The following is a 27,595-nucleotide window of genomic DNA, read 5'->3' as shown; positions in this document are numbered from 1 at the left end:
GTCCGTCATTCGTATCAATACATTTGTAAGAATTTTCAAAGTTGTAAAGTCATTTTTGTAACATCTTGTACTTATTTACGTCGAAAAGCGTTTCTGCTTTTGTATTAAAGGAATCTTCGCTGGATTTAATAGTTATTCGTTTGTCTGATGGCAGGAAACGCATATTTTAGCAGAACAAACGACCGACTGAACATCGACTGAAGACCCTTTTAATACATTAGGAACTTCTGAAAGAAAGTTGCAGAAGTTGTTCCACGCTAAGACGTTTGCACAACAAGACTGGTGCATTTTCAAAGAAGTGTACAAGTTCCGAGTTTCCTGCTGACACCGTATCGCAGCCCTGGCAATATAGACGTCCCTCCAGCAACGGAGAGAAACGGGGCAGCATACAAGCGCATGGGAAGCGAGTTTTTCAGCAAATTCTGTCGGTCGGATGCAGACGTTTCTAGCATCGCGGGACTGTGTTTACGGCACGCATTACGTGCAACTGTTAATGAGGCGCTTAATATGGGTGCACGCTGGGATGCAAGCCGCGCTCCGCAGCTTAACCGGTTGAGTTACTGCGAAGTGCATTCGAGAGGATGCTCTAGATTTTCAGCGAGGTTTTCAACTAGAGCCGGTTCCAGTCGTCGCTTTAGAGCCACTCACATCAAACCGTCTTGCTCGAAGAGAATTCGCCGCTCTTCGACAATACCTTCACTGCGCGATAACAACGGTGAAGTCGCTGATGACAGTGCCACTAAAGCAGAGTTATTAAACACGATTTTCCGAAACTCCTTCACCAAAGAAGACGAAGAAAATATTCCTGAATTCCAATCAAGAACAACTGCCAAGATGAGAAACATAGAAGTAGATATCCTCGGTGTAACAAAGCAGCTTAAATCACTTAATAAAGGCAAGGCCTCCGGTTCAGACTGTATACCAGTCAGGTTCCTCTCAGAGTATGCTGATACAGTAGCTCCATTTTTATAGCAATAATATACAACCACTCGCTCACAGAAGGATCCGTACCTCAAGACTGGAAAATTGCTCTAGTCACACCAATACCCAAAAAGAGAAGTAGGAGTAATCTGCTAAATTACAGGCCTATATCAGTAACGTCGATTTGCATTAGGGTTTTGGAACATACACTGTATTCGAACATTATGAAGTACCCCGAATAAAACGATTTATTGACACGTAGGCAGCACGGATTCAGAAAATATCGTTCTTGTGAAACACAACTAGCTCTTTATACACATGAAGTAATAAGTGCTATCAGCAGGGGATGTCAAATTCATTCCATATTTTTAGATTTCCAGAAGGCTTTCGACACCGTTCCTCACAAGCGTCTTCTAACCAAACTGTGTGCCTACGGAGTATCGCCTCAGTTGTGCCACTGGATTCGTGATTTCCTGTCAGAAAGGTCACAGTTTGTAGTAATAGACGGAACGTCATCGAGTAAAACAGAAGTAATATCTGGCGTTCCCCAAGGAAGTGATATAGGCCCTCCATTGTTCCTGATCTATATTAACGACATAGGAGACAATCTGAATAGCCGTCTTAGATTGTTTGCAGATGATGCTGTCAGTTACCGTCTTGCAAAGTCATCAGATGATCAAAACGACTTGCAAAATGATTTAGATAAGATATCTGTATGGTGCGAAAAGTGGCAATTGACCCTGAATAAAGAAAAGTGTGAAGTTATTTACATGAGTACTAAAAGAAATCAGCTAAGTTTCGATTACGCGATAAGTCACACAAATCCGAAGGCTGTAAATTCGACTAAATACTTAGGGACTACAATTACAAATAATCTAAATTGGAACGACCACATAGATAATATTGTGGGTAAAGCAAAGCAAAAACTGCGATTCATTGGCAGAACACTTAAAAGCTGTAACAGGTCTACTAAAGAGACTGCTTACACCACGCTTGTCCGCCCTATTCTGGAGTACTGCTGTGCGATGTGGAATCCGCATCAGGTGGGACTGACGGATGACATCGAAAAAGTTCAAAGACGAGCAGCTCGCTCTGTATTATCGCGAAATAGGGGAGATTGCGTCACAGACATGATATGTGAACTGGAGTCGCAATTTTTAAAACAAAGGGGTTTTTCGTTGCGACGCGATCTTCTCATGAAATTTCAATCACCAGTTTTCTCCTCCGATTGCGAAAACGTTATTTTTGCACCCACCTACATAGGGAGGAATGATCATCACGATAAAATAAGAGAAATCAGGGCTCGCACAGATTAATTAAAGTGCTCGTTTTTCCTGCGTGCCGTTCGAGTCTGGGACGGTAGAGAGACAGCCTGAAGGTGGTTGAATCAACCCTCTGCCAGGCACTTTATTGTGAATAGCAGAGTAATCACGTAGATGTAGATGTAGATGTAGATGTAGATGAATGCACGGCACTGACCCGCCAATGCCTACCCTGTAGAGAGGACAGTAGTGTGCACCAACTGGATTTAGCCTCAGTCCAGGAGTGCCACAGGCTAGGGGTATTGTCCAACGATCTCCTCAAGTGGAGTATGTATGTGTGGTAGAACACTTGTGTACTGTCGTGAATACATTTCAGCAGTTGTGTTTCAAGGCATTCGTGCCTTATGTTGCTCTTGAGTAGCGCCCCTATTTTACACTTACATCAGCAGCACATAGGCATTTGTTGCTAACATCGTATGCTCTCGACTAAGTGTAGCTACAACTCCTGTAGACATAGTGTGCTGCGGTACAGATAACATGTGCGTCATAGTGTGAAATTGACATAGCGTTGTTTCTGGAAACGAACCTCAAATTTAAAGTATCTGGGACAATATGATTCTTTCGGGGGAAAATTTCACACAGATTCTCCTTGAAATTCTGGGGGTTGACGGACCAAATACAATGTCACGTCCAGCCGAAGTGAAATGATATGAACAATGTGACCAAGACCGCATAGACGCAGATAATTCTAACTCGCCATACAGTTCATACCTTGGAGCACGCTATTTCCATCTTTTCGGGAACCTGAAAGACAGTCCGGGGTTGGGGGCTGGGGTGTGTGGGAAGAAATTGTCCAACGATGAGGCTGTTGACTCAGTGGTTCTGGAGTGACGTCATGACCAAGAAGCGGATTTCTATCGTCGAGAAACTGAACCACTAGTAGAACGTACCGGCTATTGTTTACAGAGACTTGGTAATTATGCTGAAAAATATTGTCACGTATCTGTGTCACTCTGAAGTGAGCTGCAGCATTCAGTCAAATTTGTTCGGGCGGCTATGTTTATATATAGCTTATACTCTTTGTAACAGGCGGAACCTCGTCTAAAACGTAAATAAATATTAGATTGTACCAAGAAATGATCGTTTAAATTTATTAAAGGAATGTTTGCACATCACGCCAACGTATACAGTGGGATGTAATCGGCTAACGGACAGTTTAGAAATAGCCTTCCACAAGTGGTAGTCATGGCGCCGTCAGTAGGCTATTTCCAGTGCAAGCCTCGCCAACTGCGTGAAAGACTACTAAGTACGTGACAGTTACGATTTTTGACTGACAGCTCTCTCCAGCTGCAATGGTGGTCCAGCTAAAGTTCCGGAAATAATTCTGGGGGTTGTGGCACCTGTCTGGAAGAGCTGGAACAGATTCCACGTGGTATGTGCCTTAATTCCAAGTTTCTATACGTTTACAAAAGTGTGTGTTGTTCGTGTGATAACGTGATTGATATAGTCACCTATGACTTCACTATATCCATTGAACTGAGAAACCTGGCAAATCTGTATATTCATCTGAATAATATCAGCTAAAAACTGCGACCTTTGGCAATTGGAATTGTTTGTTCATCCCGGTTTTGTGAGCGTTTATATGAGAAATTGTTCATTCGACCCACTACATCATTGCTGCTGAAGCAGTTATTTCAAATAATGACAAATCTGGACGACAGGACGTAGCCATCAATGAAATGTCTACTGCCGTCACCACTCTCGTTGATGAATAGGCTCCTTTCTCCTCCTCCCTTAATCACCACCCAGGACCTGCTGATACGCACGAGAATTACCTGTATGTAGTTGTGAAATACTGTGATGTAATATATCCTGGGCTCTGACTCTCTGCTCCCGACGAGATAGGGGAAGCACCAGTATCAGCCATGGCCAAAGTAAGAAAATTCTGGACGTGGTCGATCCTTCTGATGTCGTTCGCCGGGCAGATCCACCTCACGAGATCACAACAGGTATCTTTCTTACCGACCTGAAGCAGTAGATTTCCCTGTTCATTTCCCTATCTTTTATATGTATGTGTTCTCTTACAAAAACCATTCATTTATTTTTAAGATTTCTATCCTAAAGTTTATTTTTTTGAAATCTTGTAGGTTGAAATCGACAATTTACAGCAAGCAGAATGTAGTATTTACCCATCTAACTGCTGCTGGCGGCTCCTCGGAATGTGAACGCGGCAACACGATCGTAAACTGCGGACTGATGGCTGCAGAGTGACGGATTAAACAGTATGCAAATTTCGGACCGAAAACGGTTTATGTCAGCCCTGTCCAATGGTAAACGCTTCACAAAATGTGAGATATTCATGTTATATGGAATTTCCGAACAAGTTATCGTAAACTAGGTGCGAATATATAAATATGTAGATAATCACGGACCATCAGACAAGTATTCTTTTTTATGTCAAAATTAGTGAGCCTGCAGATTGAAAGAAGATGAAATGCCACATAGTGACATTGGAACGAGTTACAGGGAAGTCGTTCTTAATAGTTTCCACCCGATAAGCAAAAGAACAAAACAGAAGTTTTTCTCCTTTTTAATTGTAAGTGCTGGCTCAACGTGACACAGAACCAGAAAATAATTGCATTAAATGATAAAAAAAACTAAAATATGTAGATATAGCTGTATAGCCGCTAAGGACTGTCATCCAGTGAGGACTCGAAGTGACGCCGTTGTCAAGGTAAAACAGAGACCAAGGTGGGAGCTAAGAAATCACAGAAATATACACATGAACGTCGACTGTAGTCATGGTAAAGGCACAGGTCGATATCTTCAATGACCTTTGCGTGGACGACCCATGGGACAGGTTGCTTGAAAATTGAAGATGACATCCAAATGAAGTCTAAACCGGTCGATGATAAAACTTTATTGCGTGTTAGGCTGTTGTTTTAACCCAATGTGAGACATGCACTATGGATGAGTTTGTATGCATCAGGTTGGTGGAAAGTTCTTAGCGTTTTTGTTATGCGTATTGGTATCCGATTGCTATGGGTTTATTTATCGATTGTCTTCTTTATTTGTAGTATATTTTTGCTACTGAGTTTACATAATTTCATTTTGTCATTTAGAGTTAGTGAGTGGAGCTGTGGGCGTTGTAACATGGATGCCAAGTGGAGGAATCGGACCATTTGCGACATATTATTTTGTTTGGATTCAGCGGAGAGGTGACACAACGGAAACAGCTAGAAACGCTTTCGCCGTGAGTGGGACACAGTCTGGCAAGAAAATGGTTTTGTTGTTTTAAGGGGGATCGTTTTGACATTGATGACTTTTCACTTTTAGGAAGATCTTCCAGATTTGATGATGATCGTTTGAACGCATTAATCCACAATAATCCACGTCATTGTACTCAAGAACTGGTAATTGTGAGTAACTGCGATTATTCCACCATAGGCCAAGAGTTACACTACTGGCCATTAAAATTGCTACACCACGAAGATGACGTGCTACAGACGCGAAATTTAACCGACAGGAAGAAGATGCTGTGATATGTAAATGATTAGCTTTTCAGAGCATTCACACAAGGTTGGCGCCGGTGGCGACACCTACAACGTGCTGACATGAGAAAAGTTTCCAACCGATTTCTCATACAAAAACAGCAGTTGACCGGCGTTGACTGGTGAAACGTTGTTGTGATGACTCGTGTAAGGAGGAGAAATACGTACCATCACGTTTCCGACTTTGATAAAGGTCGGATTGTAGCCTACCGCGATTACGGTTTATCGTATCGCGACATTGCTGCTCACGTGGGACGAGATCCAATGACTGTTAGCAGAATATGGAATCGGTGGGTTCAGGAGGGTAATACGAAACGCCGTGCTGGATCCCAAATGCCTCGTGTCACTAGTAGTCGAGATGACAGGCATCTTATCCACATGGCTGTAAGCCCCCTGCGGGTTCGGGGGTTAGAATAGGCCCGCGGTATTCCTGTCTGTCGTAAGAGGCGACTAAAAGGAGTCTCAAATGTTTCGGCCTTATGTGATGGTCCCCTCTCGGGTTTGACCTCCATCTTTCTAAATTATTCCGAAGAGCGAGCCAATTGGGGAAGGACGCCTTACATGGTGCTCTGTATCCGTCGTACATTGAGACCTTTAGCCGGCATTTTCGTCGTTGCAATGGTGTCCCGCTCGTTTCCCATCTCTTGGGCGAGGATACGTCCCTGGGTGCGATTACCACGCTGCACTCTGCAGTGTTGCTTTTCACTGCGACGACGACCTTGGACATTTTTGCACCTAAGGTCCAGCACGGTAGCCAGTCCGTTGTGGTTAGGCCACCATGTACCCTGTTGGTTGTAGCCCCCTGACAACACAGGGATCACTCTACTGATGCCTGCGCCGTTAACTCCCCACGTATGCCAAGGAGTAGATGCCCATCTCCCTGGGGCATCAGGACTCCCGGCAATGGCCATCCTGCCAGGTGGCTATTGCCGCGGCTGGGTGGCGCCGTGGGGAAGGCCCTTGGTCGGAGTAGGTGGCATCAGGGCGGATGACCCGCAATGAAGCGAGGTACATCATCTCACGCTGGCGGCCAGCCACCAGCAGTCTCTAAGCGTTCGAGGGCTCATTTTAAAGCTAACGTTTATGACCCCAAATCGTTCCCCTCCCTGGCCACACCATGGGAGGAACGAAAGGCAATGAATGACAGTGACGTGTATTCGCCCAGGTATCTCGTCTGTACCAGAGCCTCAGTTCTTTGTAGAGCATTTAGAGGACAAGTTTGGGGAGGTGGAGGGCTTGTCCAAAATGCGCTCTGGGTCAGTTTTGATAAGAACGGCATCCTCTGCCCAGTCACGCAGGTTACTTGCTTGTGACAAGTTGGGGGATGTTAACATTACCATCACCCCACATAAGAGTTTAAATATGGTCCAGGGTATTATTTTCCATCGGGACCTACTTTTGCAGTCTGATGACGAGCTGCGCGCCAATTTAGAGCGCCGAGGTGTACATTTCGTCCGGCGCGTTCATCGGGGTCCGAGGGACAATCAGGTAGCTACCGGTCCCTTCATCTTGGCCATCGAAGGTGATACCTTACCAGAGAAGATCAAGGTGATGGTCTACCGATGTGACGTCAAACCCTATATCCCTCCCCCAATGCGGTGCTTTAAGTGCTGGAAGTTCGGTCACATGTCCTCTCGCTGTACTTCTAGCCTCACATGTCGAGATTGTGGACGCCCATCTCATCCCGATACTCCATGTGCTCCGCCTCCCGTCTGTGTAAACTGTGGAGAGCCTCATTCACGTTGCTCGCCGGACTGCAGTATCTTCCAGAAAGAACGCAAAATCACGGAATATAAGACCCTGGACCGACTGACCTACACTGAGGCTAAGAGGAAATTTGAACGGCTACATCCCGTGCACATGATGTCATCTTATGCCTCCACTGTCACTCCTGCTCCAGCTCCTTCAGCTGCAAGATATACAGTCAGCTCTCAGAGTCAGAGGACCTCACCTGCCCCCTTGACGATGGGGGTCCCTTCTCTTGCTGTTGCTCCCACACCATCTACCTCGGTAGCAGCACCCACTAAACCACTGGGGACACCAGTCCCCACTTCTAAGCTGGAGAAGCGTAAGTCTTCTTCTGCTTCTCTCTCTCAGAAGGGATCCCTTGGGTCACTCTCTTCCCAGGTTCCTACCGGCGGCACAGCAGACACCAACCAGTGGCTGAAGAAGCCACAGGTCGCTGGTCGATGGGCTTCACGATCCTCTTCGGTCCCAGACACTGACTCCAATAAGCCCTCTCAACAATGGCAACCTAAGGACCAGCGAGAGAAAACGACTTTGAAGACCCGTAAGACCAAGACACCTGCAGTGGCACCTACTCCACCGCTACCTCAAAGCTCTGTGTCTGAGGATGAGCTGGAGATCCTTGCATCCGCTGAGGACCTCGATCTCGCCGGTCCCTCAGACGCCATGGATAGCACTTGCACGGGTGCTCCATTGGAGGCAGCAGGTGACCCAGCGGCGTAATCTGCCTTCCCAGTCCCGTCACGCCTTTCTCCACCATGGACAATACCATCCTCCAGTGGAACTGCAGCGGTTTCTTCCACCATCTAGCTGAGCTCCGCCAACTTATCAGCCTTCACCCTTTCTTCTGCATTGCTCTTCAGGAAACTTGGTTTCCAGCAATGCGAAACCCCGCCCTCCATGGCTATCGGGGTTATTATAAGAACCGGGCAGCTTATGAAAGGGTGTCTGGTGGCGTCTGCCTCTATATCCTTCACACTCTGCACAGGGAGTCTGTCCCTCTCCAAACACCTTTAGAGGCTGTCGCTGTTCGGGTGTGGAAGCCACAGGCTGTTACCGTCTGCAGTCTTTACCTTCCACCGGATGGTGATGTCTCGCAGCATGTCCTGGCTGCGCTGATAGCTCAATTGCCGCCACCTTTCTTGCTACTGGGCGACTTCAACGCCCATAACCCTCTGTGGGGTGGGTCCGTGGCAACAGGTCGAGGCGCCACCGTTGAGCATTTATTGTCGCAGCTCGATCTCTCGATTTTAAACGATGGTGCCTTCACACACTTCAGTGTGGCGCATGGCACCTTCTCCGCCATTGACCTTTCGATCTGTAGCCCTAGCCTCTTACCGTCTGTCCAATGGAGTGTGCATGACGACCTGTTTGGTAATGACCACTTTCCGATCTTTCTGTCACTACCACAGCGTCACTCTTCTGGGCGCCCTAGCAGATGGGCTATGAATAAGGCTGACTGGGACTTGTTCTCCTCCACTGCCGCTATTGAGCCTCTCTCTAATGATGACATTGATGCGTTGGTTCAATCGGTCACCACAGGCATCGTTACTGCCGCCGAATCTGCCATCCCCCGTTCCTCTGGGTCCCCTCGGCGGCGGACTGTGCCTTGGTGGTCGCCTGAGATCTCTGCAGCGATTAAAGATCGCCGGTGGGCGCTACAGCGTCACAAGCAACATCCCTGCATTGAACACCTCATCACCTTCAAACGGCTGCGTGCGCAGGCCCGCCGCCTTATCCGCCAAAGCAAGCAGCAGTGCTGGGAGCGGTAAGTGTCCACCATTGGCCTCCATGTCTCTGCATCGCAGGTCTGGGCCAAGATCCGACGCCTCTATGGCTATCGGACCCCTGTCAGCATCCCTTCGCTCTCACTGAATGGAGCAGTTTGTACAGACTCCGACGAAATTGCCAACAGCTTGGCAGAGCATTTTGCTCTTAGTTCCGCTTCTTCCGATTACCCACTGGCCTTCCGCTCCATTAAAGAGCGGATGGAACGTCGGAGACTTTCGTTCCGCACCCACCACCCAGAATCTTACAATGTTCCATTCAGTGAGTGGGAATTTCGCAGTGCCCTATCCGCTTGCCCTGATACCGCTCCTGGGCCAGATGGCATCCACTGTCGGATGCTGAAACACCTTTCAGTCGCCTGCCAGCGACGCCTCCTCGACCTTTACAACCGTCTTTGGGTCGAGGGGGAGTTTCCGTCGCAATGGCGGGAAAGCATTGTCATCCCCGTTTTGAAACCTGGAAAGAACCCTCTGGAGGTGGACAGCTACCGTCCCATTAGCCTCACCAAAGTTCTTTGCAAGTTGCTTGAACGGATGGTGAGCCGGCGCTTGAATTGGGTACTGGAGTCTCGGGGCCTTCTGGCTCCGTCTCAGGGTGGGTTCCGTAAAGGCCGCTCCGCCACCGACAATCTGGTGAGCCTGGAGCCGGCCATCCGTACTGCCTTTGCCCGCCGTCAGCACCTGGTCGCTGTCTTTTTCGACATGCGGAAGGCGTACGATACGACATGGCGTCATCTCATCCTTTCTACGCTTCATGGATGGGGTCTTCGGGGGCCTCTGCCGATTTTTATCCGCAATTTTCTGTCGTATCGTACCTTCCGCGTGCAAGTCGCGGCTTCATATAGTTCCTCCCACGTCCAGGAGAACGGTGTGCCACAGGGTTCTGTTTTAAGTCTCTGCCTGTTTTTAATAGCCATTAACGGGCTCGCTGCGGCGGTGGGAAATTCTGTCTCCGCTTCCCTGTATGCTGACGACTTCTGCCTTTACTACAGCTCTACTGGCATTGCAGCTGCTGAACGTCAGCTACAGGGCGCTATCTGCAAGGCGCAGTCTTGGGCTTTCGCGCATGGTTTTCAGTTTTCGGCTGCTAAGACCCGCGTTATGCATTTCTGCCGGCGACGAACAGTCCATCCTGAGCCGCGGCTTTATCTTGCCAACGAACTCCTTGCTGTGGTGGAGACCCACAGGTTTTTGGGTGTAGTTTTTGATGCCCAGCTGACTTGGCTGCCTCACATTCGGCAGCTTAAACAGGCGTGTTGGCGGCATCTCAATGCTCTGAGATGCTTGAGCCACACCCACTGGGGCGCCGACCGATCTACCCTGTTACGGCTCTACCAGGCGCTAATCCAGTCTCGTCTGGATTATGGGAGCCTGGCTTATGGCTCAGCATCCCAATCTGCTTTGCGGGTGCTGGACCCAATCCTCCATAGCGGGATACGCCTTGCCACTGCTGCTTTCCGGACCAGCCCAGTGGACAGCATACTTGTGGAGGCGGGTGTCCCTCCACTGCGATTACGCCGCCAGCGTTTGCTGGCTTCTTATGCTGCCCATGTTTTCAGCTTGCCCGGGCATCCTAACTACCGGCTACTATTCCCACAGTCGCACGTCCATCTTCCAGAGCGGAGGCCCAAGGCTGGTTATACGATCGCGGTCCGCGTCCGAGAGCTTCTTTCCGGGCTAGGGGTTTTCCATGTTCCACCTCCTTTCCGGGCCCCTCTGCATACGCCGCCGTGGTGTGTGCCTCGCCCTTGCCTTCGGCTCGAATTGGCACAGGGCCCAAAGGACTCAGTCCCTCCGGAGGCCTTCCGCCGCCGCTTTTATTCCATCTTAGCCACGTATCAGGGCTCTGACGTTGTCTACACTAACGGTTCGATGGTTGCTGGTCGTGTCGGGTATGCGCTAACTCTAGAGGACCATAGTGAACAACGTTCATTGCCGGCCGGCTGCAGCGTTTACACTGCTGAGATGGTCGCCATCTTTCGAGCCCTAGAGTATATCCGCTTCCGCTCAGGTGAGTCCTTCGTGATCTGTAGCGATTCCCTGAGCGGTTTACGAGCTCTCGACCAGTGTTTCCCTCGTTCTCGTCTGGTGATGGCTATCCAGGAGTCCCTGTATACTCTTGACCGTTGCGGCCGCTCTGTGGTCTTTGTTTAGACCCGAGGCCATGTTGGGATCCCCGGGAATGAGAATGTTGACCGCCTGGCGAAAGAGGCCACCAGTCAACCACCTCTGGAGATTGGCCTCCCGGCGACTGATTTGCGGGCACTATTACGCCGCAAAATTCTCGATTTATGGGACGCTGAATGGCGCAGCCTGCCCGTACCAAACAAACTCCGTCGTATCAAGGCGTCGACGACTGTGTGGCGGTCGTCCATTCGAGTCTCCCGCCAGGAGTTTGTTGTCCTGTGCCGGCTGCGCATTGGGCACACTCGGCTGACACACGGCCACTTATTGCGCCGTTAGGACCCACCTCTGTGTCGCTGCGGCTCCGTTTTATCTGTGGTGCACATTTTATTGGAGTGTCCGCTTTTAGCTGTGCTCAGGCAGACGTTCGCACTGCCTGACACGCTCCCTGCCCTTTTATCTGATGACCCTGCTATGGCTGGCTTAGTTTTACGTTTTTTCGGGCAGGGGTTTTTTATCATTTAATCTGAGTGTTTGTGTTTTATTTCATTGTTTTGTGTTGATTCTGGCCTTTGGCCTACGGTTTTAAATTCAGTTTTTAATGTGTTCTCGGTGGTTGGCTTTTCCTTTTCTTTTGTTCCTATGGTCGGCCAACCACCGTCACACTCTGTGTGATTTAATTCGTTTTGCCTGGTCTTTATCTACGTTTCTCTTGTTCTGTGTCGTCTGTTCTCTATTCTGTTAATCGTTTTTATTCTCTGTGGGTGTTTTTAGGATTTGGAAAAAGGGACCGATGACTGTAGCAGTCTGGTCCCTTTAATCCCACAAACCAACCAACCACATGGCTGTAACGAATCGTGCAGCCACGTCTAGATCCCTGAGTCAACAGATGGGGACGTTTGCAAGATAACAACCATCTGCACGAACAGTTCGACGACGTTTGCAGCAGCATTGACTATCAGCTCGGAGACTATGGCTGCGGTTACCGTTGACGCTGCATCACAGACAGGAGCGCCTGCGATGGTGTACTCTACGACGAACCTGGGTGCACGAATGGCAAAACGTCATTTTTTCGGATGAATCCAGATTCTGTTTACAGCTTCATGATGGTCTCATCCGTGTTTGGCGACATCGCGGTGAGCGCACACTGGACGCGTGTATTCGTCATCACCATACTGGCGTATCATCCGGCGTGATGGTATGGGGTGCCATTGGTTACACGTCACGGTCACCTCTTGTTCGCATTGCCGGCACTTTGAACAGTGTACCTTACATTTAAGATGTGTTACGACCCGTGGCTCTACTCTTCATTCGATCCCTGTGAAACCCTACATTTCAGCAGGATAATGCACGACCGCATGCTGCAGGTCCTATACGGGCCTTTCTGGATACAGGAAATGTTCGACTGTTGCCCTGGTCAGCACATTCTCTAGATCTCTCACCAATTGAAAACATCTGGTCAATGATGGCCGAGCAACTGGCTCGTCACAATACGCCAGTCACTACTCTTGATGAATTGTGGTATCGTGTTGAAGCTACATGGGCAGCTGTACCTGTACACGCCATTCATGCTCTGTTTGACTCAATGCCCAGGCGTATCAAGGCCGTTATTACGGCTAGAGGTGGTTGCTGTGGGTACTGATTTCTCAGGATCTATGCACCCAAATTGCGTGAAAATGTAATCACATGTCAGTTCTAGTATAATATATTTGTCCATTGAATACCCGTTTATCATCTGCATTTCTTCTTGGTGTAGTAATTTTAATGGCCAGTGGTGTAAACTCAATGGGGAAAGTTCAAAAATCGATAGTGTATGGGTACCTCATGCTCTAAGCTAGTATTACAAATACCAGAGGGTGGCCATGTGTGCTCTCTGCTTGCTCGTCGCCATTTGGCTCGTGAACATCACCGACCAGTCATACCTTCTACTGATAATGGTGAGGAGCAATGGTATCTTTATGTTAATGTAAGTAAAAGAAAGAAATGGTTGAGAGCAAATCAAGCAGCAGTCCTCCGTACAAAGCCCTCCAGCATCCACAAAAGAATGTTATGTACCTCGTGGAACAGAGAGTGTGTGATGTGGTACGAATTGTTTCCCCTAGTTGTAACTATCACCGTTGACGTTTATTGTCAACAGCTGGGACGTGTTGGAGACGCAATCCGAGAACAACGACCAGGAAGACTGTGAGACATGATGCTGCTCCATGTTAACGCCTACCTGTGTTCTGTAAGACTGACAAAATACGCTGTACGGGAGTTGAGTTGAGAAGTCATTCCATACCCACTTTACCCACCTTATTCACCTAATCTTGCGCCCTGAGATTTGATCTTTTCCCACTCCCTATCGATCAACGATGAAGGACCTTCCACTCCGGATGGTAATACGCTCCGATCATGCATCGACAAGTTCTTCGCTTCAAAACCACGTGCTTTCTATTGTTGCGGAATCTAAAAATTACTCCAGGGTTGGCAGGCTCTTGTAATAGTGAAGGAGAATATATTATTGATGACTAAACGCTCTGTTAAGTGCTGTAGTTACCAAATTTGCGGGAAGACTCTACGAACTTAGGCACCACTCTATTAGAATCAAGACTGTCACACATTTAGGCAACTTGCGCTCCCATCAGGGCGCAAGATTAGGTGAATAAGGTGGGTAAAGTGGGTATGTAATGACACGCAAAAGAAAATTTTCCATCCACTCCTATAAGCGACAGATTTTTGAAAAGCTGGAATTTGGAAGAGGAGATGTGTAGCTATGTTGAGTAAAATCCTCAGCCTTCCATGTGAAATATCAAGAGAGCTACGTTTAAAATTCCTCAAAAACTGGAACTTCCTGGCAGATTAAAACTGTCTGCTAGACCGAGACTCGAACTCGGGTCCTTTGCCTTTCGCAGCCATGTGCTTTACCGAGTGGGCTGCCCAATCGACGATCCGAAGGCTATTGCTAAACTATGTCTCTGCAGTAACCTCTCTTCGAAGAGTTCTAGTCCTGTAAGTTCCGCAGGAGAGCTTGTGTGAAGTGTGGAAAGTAGAAGATGAGGTATAGGTGGAAGTAAAGCTGTTAGGACGGGCCATGAATCGTGCCTGAGTAGCTTAGTCGGTAGAGCAATTTCCCACGAAAGGCGAAGGTCCCGAATTCGAGCCTGTCACGAAGTATGGGAATCGTACGGTGCGCAGCGGCGGTTCGCGCGCGAGGTTACTCACTGGGCGTGGGCTCGTCCTGGACGACGAGCGAGGAGATGTCCCTGGTGAGGCCGCCGACGCTGCGCGCCTGGCACATGTAGGCGCCGGTGTCCGCGTAGGCGATGTGGCGCGTGCGCAGCTCGGTGCCGTTGCCCACTAGGTCGTACTTGCGCGGCCACTGGCGCGCGCGCAGCGGTTCGTCGTTCTTCAGCCACTCCACCTGCGGACGTCCCACCCACTCACTGCCGGCCGTCTGCCGAGCGGGCGCTGCACGGCGCTAAGAGGATTTTTGTCTGCCATGGCAGTTAAACGGGGACGAAAGACTCCAGAAGGAGAAATGTTCAGGAGGTTGGATGAACAGTGTAATGGCTCGCTACTGGGGCACGGTTCGAGGCAAAAACACATGTTCTTGTCTTACCGTCCAAATGAATACTATGCTTTTCTTAAAAAAAATTAATACCTCGACTTTCATTTCTATAACCAAGACGAAGAGGAGTGCCGAAGCTTAAGGATGAAATTCTCGTCAGGAACAGGGTGCAGAGTACCGAGAGGCGTAAAACGAATATTTCTCTAAAAGAGATGGCTGGAAAACATATTTCGTAAATACGAGGGTGGATCAAAAAGTAATGCACCTGTGCCATAAATGATTTAATACTCAACATACACTCTAAGACGGAAGTCTGTATTAACGCTTTAAATATTCTCGCTTTAAACAAAGCCTTCTTCACACAGCAAAATAAAATCACTTAATTTGTTTTCTTATAATGAGCACTCAAATCTGTCTATAACTGCAAACAGGAACACTCATTGCTTTCTTCAAGCTTAATCTGTCGTCCAGTGTTCGGAAAAAAATAAAGCAACAGAGTCATCGACTTTCCTGATTCGTCAGGTTTTAAGTCGATAAAACTTTATTTTCTGTTCGTAGCAAGAGGACATTAAATAAAATCACTTTAAAGTAAAGGCAAAACTTATCATAAAAGTATATAACCGAATAAATGTAGAATTCTGTAAATCAATCAAGATGAGGAAACCAAACGTGACATCAATAGTCAGTCGTGATAAAACACGTATGTATTCAATGAATCATGATTAGAGTAAATTAATCAGGTAGGGATATAGACACCAATGGGGCTTGTGAACAGTTACCTACAAAGGCGAATAACGTATTTTTCCTTGCCCTTATGGAGGTATTACCATACAGTCTGGGTATTATATTGCTCCAGGTACTATAAATGAAATGGAAAATGGATAACATCTGATTTTTTGTGTTACAAATTTATTTCGTGTAAATTATTTCGGTACCTTACAGTGAGGTAACAAAAGTCATTGCTTAGCGATATGCATTTATAAAGATGCCGGTGGTATCGCGTACACAAGGTATAAAAGGGCAGTCCATTGGTCGAGCTGTCATTTTACGCCGGCCGGAGTGGCCGAACGGTTCTAGGCGCTTCAGTTTGGAACCGTGCGACCGCTACGGTCGCAGGTTTGAATCCTGCCTCGGGCATGGATGTGTGTAATGTCCTTAGGTTGGTTAGGTTTAAGTAGTTCTAAGTTCTAGGGGACTGATGACCTCCGCAGTTAAGTTCCATAGTGCTCAGAGCCATTTGAACCATTTGTAGAAGTGAAGTAAATCTACAGACAAAGAAATGATTACAATTTCAGCAAAATTGACAGATTTATTCAAGAGAAAGAGCTTCACAAATTGAGCAAGTCAGTAACGCGTTGGTCCGCCTCTGGTCCTTTGCAAGCAGTTATTCGGCTAGGCATTAATTGATAGAGTTGTTCGATGTCTTCCCGAGGGATATCGTGCCGAATTCCGTCGAAATGGCGCATTGGACCGTCAGACCTCCAAGATGGTTGGAAGGCCCTGTCCGTAGGGCTACAAACGTTATCTGTTGGAAAGAGATCCGGTGACTTTACTGGCCAAGGTAAGGTTTGCCGAAAACGAAAACAAGCAGTAGAAGCTGTTGCCACTTGTGGGAGCTCATTAACTTGCTGAAATGTAGGGTCAGGATCGCTTCCCATGAAGGGCGACAAAACGGGGCGTAGAAAATCGTCGACGTACCGCTATGTTGTAAAGCTGTCGTGGATGACAGCCGAAGAGGAATTGCTGTGAAAAGAAATGGCGCCCCAAATCGTCGCTCCTCGCTATCGGCCATATGGCACGCGACAGTCATGTCAGTATCCAGTCGATGTCCGGGTCGTGTCCAGACACTTATTGGACCTCGAATCACATTGACTGGAGAAGAATTGACTTCAGTGATGAGTCCCACTTCGAACTGAGCCCCGATTACAAGCGAAGAGTTGCCTAGACATGCCCCAGCAGGCGGTGGGATACCAACCTGACTGTCACTCGAAATGGGGCCAGACAGGAGAATCGGTCTGGGGTGCCATTTCTTTTCCCGACAGGATCCCTTTGATTGTCATCCACGCCACCCTTGCAGTACAATGGCTCGTCCATGATATTCTACGCACCTTTTTGTTGCCCTTCATGGAAAGCCATCATGGGATTTCATTTCAGCAAGATTATGCCTCCCCACACTCGGCGTGAGTTTCTACTGCCTGTCTTTGTACTTTTCACACCATACTTGGGCAGTAAGGTCGTTGGGCCACTCCCCAACTGAGAACGTTTCGAGCATTGAGGGCAGGTCCTTCCAACTAGCTCACGATTTTGACGATGTAACACGCCAATTGAACAGAATTTTACATGATATCCCTCAGCAGGACATGCAACACCTCTGTCAATCTATGTGAAGCCGAATTACTGCTTGCGTGAGGGCCAGAGGTGGAACGCGTTATATGTGAAGCTCTTCAATAAACCATCCATTTTTTCTGAAAGTGTAGTTACTTTGTTTGTCTGTAGATCTACATAACAGCTACGGATTTGCTTCCCGTTCCGTAAATTCCTTCGTGATGCCTCGTTTTATTGTGTTGTAGTGTATAACAGCAGAATTAGTGCAGATCATTCCCTGAATTCTGAACAACACAACCGTTCAACATTGTCAGCATGCGTTTGTATACATTTGCACCATCGTCGAACCCAGGCAACAAAACCAGTTTGTAAAATTTCAGCGTTTTGCTCCTTGATCCATGGTTTTAAAGCTCTTTTAGCCTCATCCATAAACAAAATATATTGCGATGGTGTAATGGACATCAGCAATGTGAGGCATTGGGTGAAGAAGCTGGTAGTGGAAAAAATGACGCTGCAGATAGACCGTGCGGCCACCGTTCGATTACGTCTGTCAATGATGCCAATCGAGGACGCGCTGAAGAGGTAATTCGCGGAGACAGGCGCGTTAGAGACGACAGTCACCACCTTTAAAATCATCAAGAGAAAAATGGTTCAAGAAGCCAATCTGTGACTTTTTCAAACTCATTTTGATGCCTGGGTTCAGCGATGGCACAAATGGGTACAAATGCATGACGACTACGTTGAAAGTCGTTGTTGTGCGGAGGAGACTTCAGTTTATGACCTGTACTAATTTGACAGTTATAAATTCTTTATTGAAATTTTATGACACAGGAGACATTATTTTTTGATCCACTCTCGTGTTAATTACTGAGTAATGGATATGCGACAAGAGTCGAGGTATCGGTTCGTTACTATCTCAGAGATTTAGTTATTCGCATTTTTTCCTCATAGCACAGAGTTCCTGCCCGATTCGGATAAGGTCGGTAGTGTTCAAATTCTTCCAAGCCTTTGCCTTCAGCGGAATCGGAGAAACGGAAACATTTCGTTACTGGCCTTTCTGCTTCCCACACGTTCGTGCTGACTCGCTAGTTATCGTAGCCTTCTTATTATCAGTGACACGTAGTACCGACTACGTTTAAGTCACTCACCACCATCTTTCCTCGCATGCATTTCGTGTCCGACTCAGGTGGAGTCTGCTATTCGTAATCCTCCAATTCCTTTTACACACGCTACAGTTTCCACCGTACTACAAACTGCCGTCTTTAGATAGCCCACAACGTTAGGGGGCGGGGTTGTTGAACGGGGCTGCGGCCTTCTGCTGTCCGACGACCGCACTCCGCCTCGCCTTGTCGCTCCAGAGGAGGACAGCCAGGTGGGAGAACTGCCGCGTGTGTGGTAACGGCCTACCAGAAGTAGCAGCGCCGCGATTCAGTTTCGAATAATTTTGACGCAACATAGTTCTACTCTTGCAAGTTCATCAGTAGAGCCACGGTGTGTGTTCATCAGACAGCAGAAGAGAAAGTCGGTACTGGAAAATATCCCACTCAAACGGCATATTCACGAGCTCGGCTATACACACAACTTGATAGGTTGGCAAAAAAGTATTTATGTCTAATGACTACATCTTGAATGATGTTCAGTAAAGTATGAAGTGAGGAATACTTCTGTTTCTTGACAATACTGAATAAATATAATACAAAATTTAGTCTTTATTTTTACAGCCCTAGATCCACATAACCTACTTTTCAGTGTAGAAAACAAAGAAGAATCGTTAGTGTTTACTGTCTTGGTGATGACGAGGTCATCGGAGACGAAGTACGTTAGATATGGCAAATCGCCCACTTTCTTTCCATAGGCATCTGCGTGGCCTTTGTGGTAAGCAGTATCGGGAATACACGGGAAGCCTAAATGTGGTGTCCTACCGACTGCAAACCCAAGATCTTAATCACCGCACCACCTCTTTCAGTCCCATACGCAGAACAGGATTATGAACGCTGACTGGAAACAACAAAACCATCAGTAGCTGCAATATTCAGTGCTGGATAAAGCCCTCTGTAGACATTCCCATGCATTATAGTCTTCAGTAATAAACAGCCAAGCTGATCCTGCACATTGTCTAATGTCATCCATTCACCTCCCATTAGGTCTTTACCCTATACGTTCAAAATAAATGGAATCCCAATTTACAGTATTGGGAGACAAGTGGAAAACCCATATTGCTTCTAGTAGGCAATGTAAATCGTCTGCCATAATAGCGCTTTTAACATGGGGTTGGACGGCTACAACAAAGAAAAGTAAGATGGCCAATGTGTATGACACAAACCATTCATGCGCCAGGGGAATATTCGGCGGCCGTCGTGTCATCGAACTTTTGTTTACGTATTCTTCTTGTTTTGCTTCTTTTCCCCATCTTGTACTTCACCCTCCCTCTTCCCTTTCCTGGTCGCCTTACTTGATATTTTTCGTCTGTTAGAAAACTGCACACCCTCGGGAATGGTACCCAGGCTACTAGCCCACGCTGGCGTGTATCAACATTACTAGCGCTGTAGCACTGTTGTCAGTTACTCGTTGACTAAACAGTTGAACCACGCTCTGTATCCACATACTCCTCTCATCATTGGATAACTCCAGCCCTACCCTCGTTTGCTATTAGCAGCCAGTACTGTTGTGGCGTGGTAGACAATAGGCGGAGCGTCGAATGCTGTGAACACCATTGGCCACCTCGTACAATAACAACCCAGCTGCTTTGATTATGAAGAAGTAATTCTTGTTTTGCCACGTACTCATGACGAATTTTCATCCAGAATTGTAGCTTATGATGCAGTTCTTGTATTTAATTATGGGAAGGTGGGGAAGATGAAGGTATTAGATAGAATGGGCTTGAAGGTAGAAAATTTCATTCAAGACTTCCTGGGAAAAATAGATTTTCATTGCCTTTCTGCAGCTGGAAAGGCAGTTGAAAACCTGGTAAAGAAAAGAAGGCAGAAAACAAGATACCAGATGAGAAGCCTTGAAGGAACAGCGGGCGCTGAGTAGATTTCCGAGACCTTTCAAAGAGGCGACATAATAAAAAACGTTACATTTAACTTAGTACTGCATTTCCTGAAAATTATATTTTTTAAAGTTTATATACCTTTTTCTTAGAATCTGTGAAGCCTAGAATCATGAATTTTTTTACACTTATTTCTATAAACCCAATAAATGTTATCCTGAGTGTAAACTTTGAAATTATGATTGCAAGCTGAGTGAGATATCGAGCAAAGTACTTGGATTTTTGTATGAATTTTATATTATACTTACAGAATTATAATTGAAAATTATTAAAATTTTCCTGTTCGACGTATTCAAGAAACTTCATGAGAGTAACTTACTACATGTAAGGAAAACAAACAGAGAAATTTTTGTAGAAGTATTTGAACAGTTTCTGGGAAAAATGTCCATATGTTACTTTTGAAAATAAATTTTTTGAGTTCTCTAAAGACGTTTATATGTATATACACTCCTGGAAATGGAAAAAAGAACACATTGACACCGGTGTGTCAGACCCACCATACTTGCTCCGGACACTGCGAGAGGGCTGTACAAGCAATGATCACACGCACGGCACAGCGGACACACCAGGAACCGCGGTGTTGGCCGTCGAATGGCGCTAGCTGCGCAGCATTTGTGCACCGCCGCCGTCAGTGTCAGCCAGTTTGCCGTGGCATACGGAGCTCCATCGCAGTCTTTAACACTGGTAGCATGCCGCGACAGCGTGGACGTGAACCGTATGTGCAGTTGACGGACTTTGAGCGAGGGCGTATAGTGGGGATGCGGGAGGCCGGGTGGACGTACCGCCGAATTGCTCAACACGTGGGGCGTGAGGTCTTCACAGTACATCGGTGTTGTCGCCAGTGGTCGGCGGAAGGTGCACGTGCCCGTCGACCTGGGACCGGACCGCAGTGACGCACGGATGCACGCCAAGACCGTAGGATCCTACGCAGTGCCGTAGGGGACCGCACCGCCACTTCCCAGCAAATTAGGGACACTGTTGCTCCTGGGGTATCGGCGAGGACCATTCGCAACCGTCTCCATGAAGCTGGGCTACGGTCCCGCACACCGTTAGGCCGTCTTCCGCTCACGCCCCAACATCGTGCAGCCCGCCTCCAGTGGTGTCGCGACAGGCGTGAATGGAGGGACGAATGGAGACGTGTCGTCTTCAGCGATGAGAGTCGCTTCTGCCTTGGTGCCAATGATGGTCGTATGCGTGTTTGGCGCCGTGCAGGTGAGCGCCACAATCAGGACTGCATACGACCGAGGCACACAGGGCCAACACCCGGCATCATGGTGTGGGGAGCGATCTCCTACACTGGCCGTACACCACTGGTGATCGTCGAGGGGACACGGTACATCCAAACCGTCATCGAACCCATCGTTCTACCATTCCTAGACCGGCAAGGGAACTTGCTGTTCCAACAGGACAATGCACGTCCGCATGTATCCCGTGCCACCCAACGTGCTCTAGAAGGTGTAAGTCAACTACCCTGGCCAGCAAGATCTCCGGATCTGTCCCCCATTGAGCATGTTTGGGACTGGATGAAGCGTCGTCTCACGCGGTCTGCACGTCCAGCACGAACGCTGGTCCAACTGAGGCGCCAGGTGGAAATGGCATGGCATGCCGTTCCACAGGACTACATCCAGCATCTCTACGATCGTCTCCATTGGAGAATAGCAGCCTGCATTGCTGCGAAAGGTGGATATACACTGTACTAGTGCCGACATTGTGCATGCTCTGTTGCCTGTGTCTATGTGCCTGTGGTTCTGTCAGTGTGATCATGTGATGTATCTGACCCCAGGAATGTGTCAATAAAGTTTCCCCTTCCTGGGACAATGAATTCACGGTGTTCTTATTTCAATTTCCAGGAGTGTAGAATACAAGAAACTAAACTGGAAATGAGCTACTTTCATGCAAAGCATGGGACAAAATTTCATACTGTTTCTTCAGAATTGTGGATTTGGATCTTTTAAATAGTATGTATTTTTAATGGAAGTCCCTCCTTAAGGGAGTTACAATATCTCATTTTTCTCCTGTTTATAGTCTTATACCCTTTCGCCTGAAAAAGAGACCCAACTATGAAGTTAGAGATTGTACCAGTGTGGAGCGGCAGATAGAAGAGCCTATTTCGTAGCGACCCTAGGACACCAGCACGTATCTGAGAAAAGTCTGTGCGAAATGCCAGACATTTCACAGGCAGACAAGTCCGCTACGAGATCGGTGAAATACTCGAATCGCATTCAAGACGACAGATGTTCAAATGCCCGTGCGGACGTTCTCATTTAGGTTGTCCGTAACTTTCATAAATAGCCTGAGGCAGATGCCTTTGAATAAGACACGTCTCATCTCGAGCTCAAACTGCGTCTCTAATGACCTAGATGTCAACTGCTGATTAATCATCAATATAGGTTCCTTTTACTCCATAAATAGCAGACATACGAGCCTTTCACATAACGGGAACTGAGGGAAAGGAATTCCTTCACTAACCAGAAACAGAAAGCACGCCGCAGGACAGTAATAATTTTTCCCTACCGCGCTTTCCACGTCAATAGGCATGAATTTTTGAAGAAATTTTGGAAGTCGTAGAGTGTGTGAAATGTATGGGTTATTGAGATATGTGCTCTTCGACTTTATACGTCTTTCGTATATTGAAGTGTGTTCTGAGTCTTACAAGAAGCATTTCGCAATTTAGCAACTACTACAAGGACTTTAAGCCACTGCGTAATTCGTAGTAATGGACGCTTCTGCGCAGTTACAGCATGTGTTGGTGTTGCTCTTACCTTAGGGAAAGGCTCTCCCACGACGTGGCAGAACATGGACGCCTGCTCACCAGGACGTCTGTACTGTATCTTCGGCATCACCTTCACTTCCGGTATTGCTGAAAACGAAAAAGAAGGTCCAAAAGTGATAGAATGCCACTTTCTTATCTAATGGACAAGTGCCATTAATGAAGACAGTTATGTAGTATATTGCGAGGGCAGAAACTTGTAGTAACACTCTAAACAATCTTGTGTGCTTTGTGAGCGAGCAATATTGTCATCCAGTTGAGACAATGTCGAAGTGAGGTCTTGGAACTAAGCAAGCTTGCTGTACGTTATTAGAGAATAACAAAATTTCCTTTGAAGTACTTACAGAATAGAATATAAGGCTCCAAGTCACTGCTGAGAACAACGCAAATAGTCGATGAGACACGATTTTCGGCTGCCACCGTCCTTCACTTACGTCCACTTTCTTATGATAATGCTAATTATTATCTCTGACTTGGTATAACATCATATAGTGCAGTGAATTATCAACATCTCTTGTGATCTTACCATTTACATTCAATTATTATTGTTATTAACGTTGTTATTATTATTATTGCACTGCTTAACCGATGTAAAAACAATCTACGGCCCCTTCACCCACCAGCCCTTACTGCTTCATTACCTAATGTAGGAGTGACCTCTTGTAAGGACGGCATAAATGTCTGAATATTCGATATTCCGCTGACTTCAGCAGATAAGCTGTTCTAATTGTTGCTGTTCCTGCATATGCCTGATGACGATCCAAATCATACACTACAACGTTATCTGTTCAGAGGCATGCTGATTATTACAGACATACAAGGATGGTCTTTTTCCTGAGAAGGAAACAGTTAAAGTCACTGTAGATATTTACGGCCTCTCGTCGGGATGTGTATGGAGTACGAAACCAAAGTCTTGACAAGTGGTGGCCAGAAGAGATATATTATTTGTAGGGTCAACCCAATACTCTGAGTAATTTCTTAAAAATGTGTAGGGGTTCAAACAGCGGAAGTTTACACTACTAAGCTTGTCAACAGTATCGAAGGTGCATCAGAACTCTACGGCTGTTCGGGGATACCTTCTGACTATTTTGGTATCAGGGATCCATGGTCACCGGCGACTCGTTACAGAGCTTTTGCATTTCGTTTTGTTTCTTGCCACAGTTAGCTTTATGTCTGTATAGTACTGTAAACGGTGCTCAGCAGTGATAATGTCGACGGTGTGATTATGGATGGGTTTTGGTTGTAGATCAGGTTGATATGCACCTCGTTATGGGTTCACAGAATTCAGTGGGGGGGGGGGGGGGGGGGCTGGGAGCATAGAGAGCGGTGGGGGTGGGGGGGGGGGAGGGACGCACAGCGTCGCTAAGCTCAGCTGTTCCCATAGCGACGGCAGCTACATCACAGGACTTTTGTGCCTGTCTGAGAATTGTTGTATTACTCTGTCTTGTGTGGCCCATGTTTTGGCTGTTGCATATTGCAGGCTTCTTCGCTGTTATGATGGTATTTTCACAGGAACAAGGGTGATTTTAGTAACAAACTGAATAAATCACAATTACATTACTACTCTGTTACGAGCTGCTTGGAGCATGGGTCCCTTGTAGCAAAATATACAGAAGATATCCTCGAACAGCCTCTGAAAGTTTGTCAGTGGTGTTCTGATTCGCTCTGTACGAACACCAACATTAGTTTCCGAAAGACTAAATTTAAGCCTACATTTAGCTTACATACTAGAGGTTAGAACAGTGTCCATTACTATCACCTGCCGGTTTCGGTAGCAAGAAACATCATCAGGCTATCCTATTTTGAAAAAATCAGAGTATGTAGTTCTTCAAGAAATATTTACAAAATATTTTTCTCTGTGATAGCTAACTCATGGTATAAAGTGCAGTCTTAAAATATTGTCAGCTTCTAAACCATCAAGTGCAGTTGTCAAGCACGCTTACTCAAGTAGTCATGTCATTCACTAAAAGTACTACCGAATGCAGTGATTTCTACAGGCGCAAGTTGCGGTCTCAAATGATATAACTGCCCGCTAAGCACAGAGTTCTTTTTTATTTCGCAAAAAATAGTCAGAATTCAAAAGATATCTAAAAATGAAAGTTGCATGAAACTATGGAATGTAAGAATGTAACTAACAAGACATAAAAAATGAAACAGTCAGGCGGAACTGCAGTGAATCAATAAAGACAGAATTATATATACAAACTGCTATGTTTTCATCCAGCGTTTGTATACGATGCTTTCCGCTACAAAACATCGCTCAGACCATTTTAAGGCATAAAAGAAGCCTCTGCACATAAGAGGCACTTTTATCATCACTGGCCGTACTTGCTTCTATTTAAAGGATAGCACTGACATGTACTTTTAGTATATGACACAATTGCTTGGGTAAGTGAAGGTGACAACTGCGAACCATACGTAAGAGGCTGCCTATATGTATTTGAAGGTTTCACTTGACACCATACTTCAGCTACCATACAGAAAAATATTTAGCAAATGTTTTTATTATAGCTATGCTCTGTTGATAGCTCCTATATTGTAGTCAGAAGTGTTTTTAAAATACCTATGTCGTCTGGCCTCTCTAATCGCCCAACATCAGCAAAAATCACTTCACGATTTAGCCATCTGAGCATAGTCAGATACAATAATAAGCTAAAATATGTAGGTGTCACTTCAAACAGAGCGCTGAAAACCATAGACACTTTTACAACATAGCTAAGAAGGTGCAAAGACGAGTGAACGTGTGAACCTGGTGAGCAACTGGTAAGTAGAACATGCGGAGCAAATGTATCGCTTCACTACGGAGCATCCCCTGCGTCGCTATACTCTGCAACAGAATATAGCGCACCAGTTTCACTCTGCAGAGCTCATGCGAAGAAACTTGACGTTCATTTGACAAAGGCTATGATAACTGTCAGTGAATCAGTAAAATCTACGCCTGCATGTTGGTTACCAGTACTATCAAAGATCTGTCCAACTCTTCTTCGTCGAAAGGTGTCTCTTTACAACCTCTGTAGCAAATTCCTAAAAATAACTCACCCCCTCTTCACGAATATCTACTTTAGCTGGCTAGCAAACACCATAAATTTCTGAATACCAGCATATGAAGAAGATGTCGAAATGATCTCCACTGAGTGCAATTGAGATGCTGAATGGAAACGTCAGTGGCAAGTCACTAAACTCGCGAACATCGACCTTACTGGCACCACAAATGTTCAATTTCCAGTCTTTTATCATTCTAGAGACGTTTGTATACAGCTTAATAGAATATGAGTGCCCTAATAGGCGTTTTACTGGAGATACAAAGAGCCTACATGAAACATCAGCCGAGATGCTCAGCTAGATTGAGTGTTCCGACATTAGTGTGTAATATGGGGTGTTGATTGTTTATATACACTACTGGCCATTAAAATTGCTAAACCAAGAAGAAATGCAGATCATAAACGGGTATTCATTGGACAAATATATTATACTAGAACTGACATGTTATTACATTTTCACGCAATTTGGGTGCACAGATCCTGAGAAATCAGTACCCAGAACAACCATCTCTGGCCGTAATAACGGCATTGATACGCCTGGGTATTGAGTCAAACAGAGCTTGGATGGCGTGTACAGGTACAGCTGCCCATGCAGCTTCAACACGATACCACACTTCATCACGAGTAGTGACTGACGTACTGTGACGAGCCAGTTGCTCGGCCACCATTGACCAGACATTTTCATTTGGTGAGAGATCTGGAGAATGTGCTGGCCAGGACAGCAGTCGAACATTTTCTGTATCTAGAAAGGCCCGTACAGGACCTGCAACATCTGGTCGTGCATTATCCTGCTGAAATGTAGGGCTTCGCAGGGATCGAATGAAGGGTAGAGTCACGGGTCGTAACACATCTGAAATTTAACGACCACTGTTAAAAGTGCCATCAATGCGAACAAGAGGTGACCGAGACGTGTAACCAATGGCACCCCATAGCATCACGCCGCGTGATACGCCAGTATGGCGATGACAAATAGACGCTTCCAATGTGCGTTCACCGCGATGTCGCCAAACACGGATGCGACCATCATGATGCTGTAAACAGAACCTGGATTCATCCGCGTTGGGATCCAGCACGGCGTTCCGTATTACCCTCCTGAACCTACCGATTCCATATTCTGCTAACAGTCATTGGATCTCGACCAACGCGAGCAGCAATGTCACGATACGATTAACCGCAATCGCGATAGCCAACAATCCTATCTTTATCAAACTGAGAAACGTGATGGTACGCATTTCTCCTCCTTACAAGAGGCATCACAACAAGGTTTCACCAGGTAACGCCGGTCAACTGCTGATTGTGTATGAGAAATCGGTTGGAAACTTTCCTCATGTCAGCACGTTGTCGTTGTAGGTGTCGCCACCGGCGCCAAACTTGTGTGAATGCCTTGAAAAGCTAATCATTTGCATATCACAGCATCTTCTTCCTGTTGATTAAATTTCGCGTCTGTAGCACGTCATCTTCGTGGT

At 46.5% G+C, this 27,595-nt stretch overlaps 1 protein-coding gene across 1 annotated transcript in view; it reads right to left on the bottom strand.

Moving 5' to 3' along the window:
* Window positions 1-27,595, bottom strand: part of LOC124775451 (follistatin-related protein 5-like) — a 138,885-nt gene that overhangs the window by 71,079 nt on the left and 40,211 nt on the right. Inside the window, exons 6-7 of the mRNA XM_047250286.1 lie at window positions 23,081-23,178; window positions 14,596-14,794 (exon numbers count right to left, since the gene is read on the bottom strand). Of these exons, the coding sequence (XP_047106242.1) occupies window positions 14,596-14,794; window positions 23,081-23,178 (297 nt within the window). The remainder of the gene's footprint in view (window positions 1-14,595; window positions 14,795-23,080; window positions 23,179-27,595) is intronic.

This window comes from Schistocerca piceifrons, chromosome 1 (genome assembly GCF_021461385.2).
Source record: "Schistocerca piceifrons isolate TAMUIC-IGC-003096 chromosome 1, iqSchPice1.1, whole genome shotgun sequence".
In the NCBI taxonomy this organism is placed as follows: Eukaryota; Metazoa; Arthropoda; class Insecta; order Orthoptera; family Acrididae; genus Schistocerca; species Schistocerca piceifrons.
This window is presented reverse-complemented; position numbering and strand designations above follow the sequence as displayed.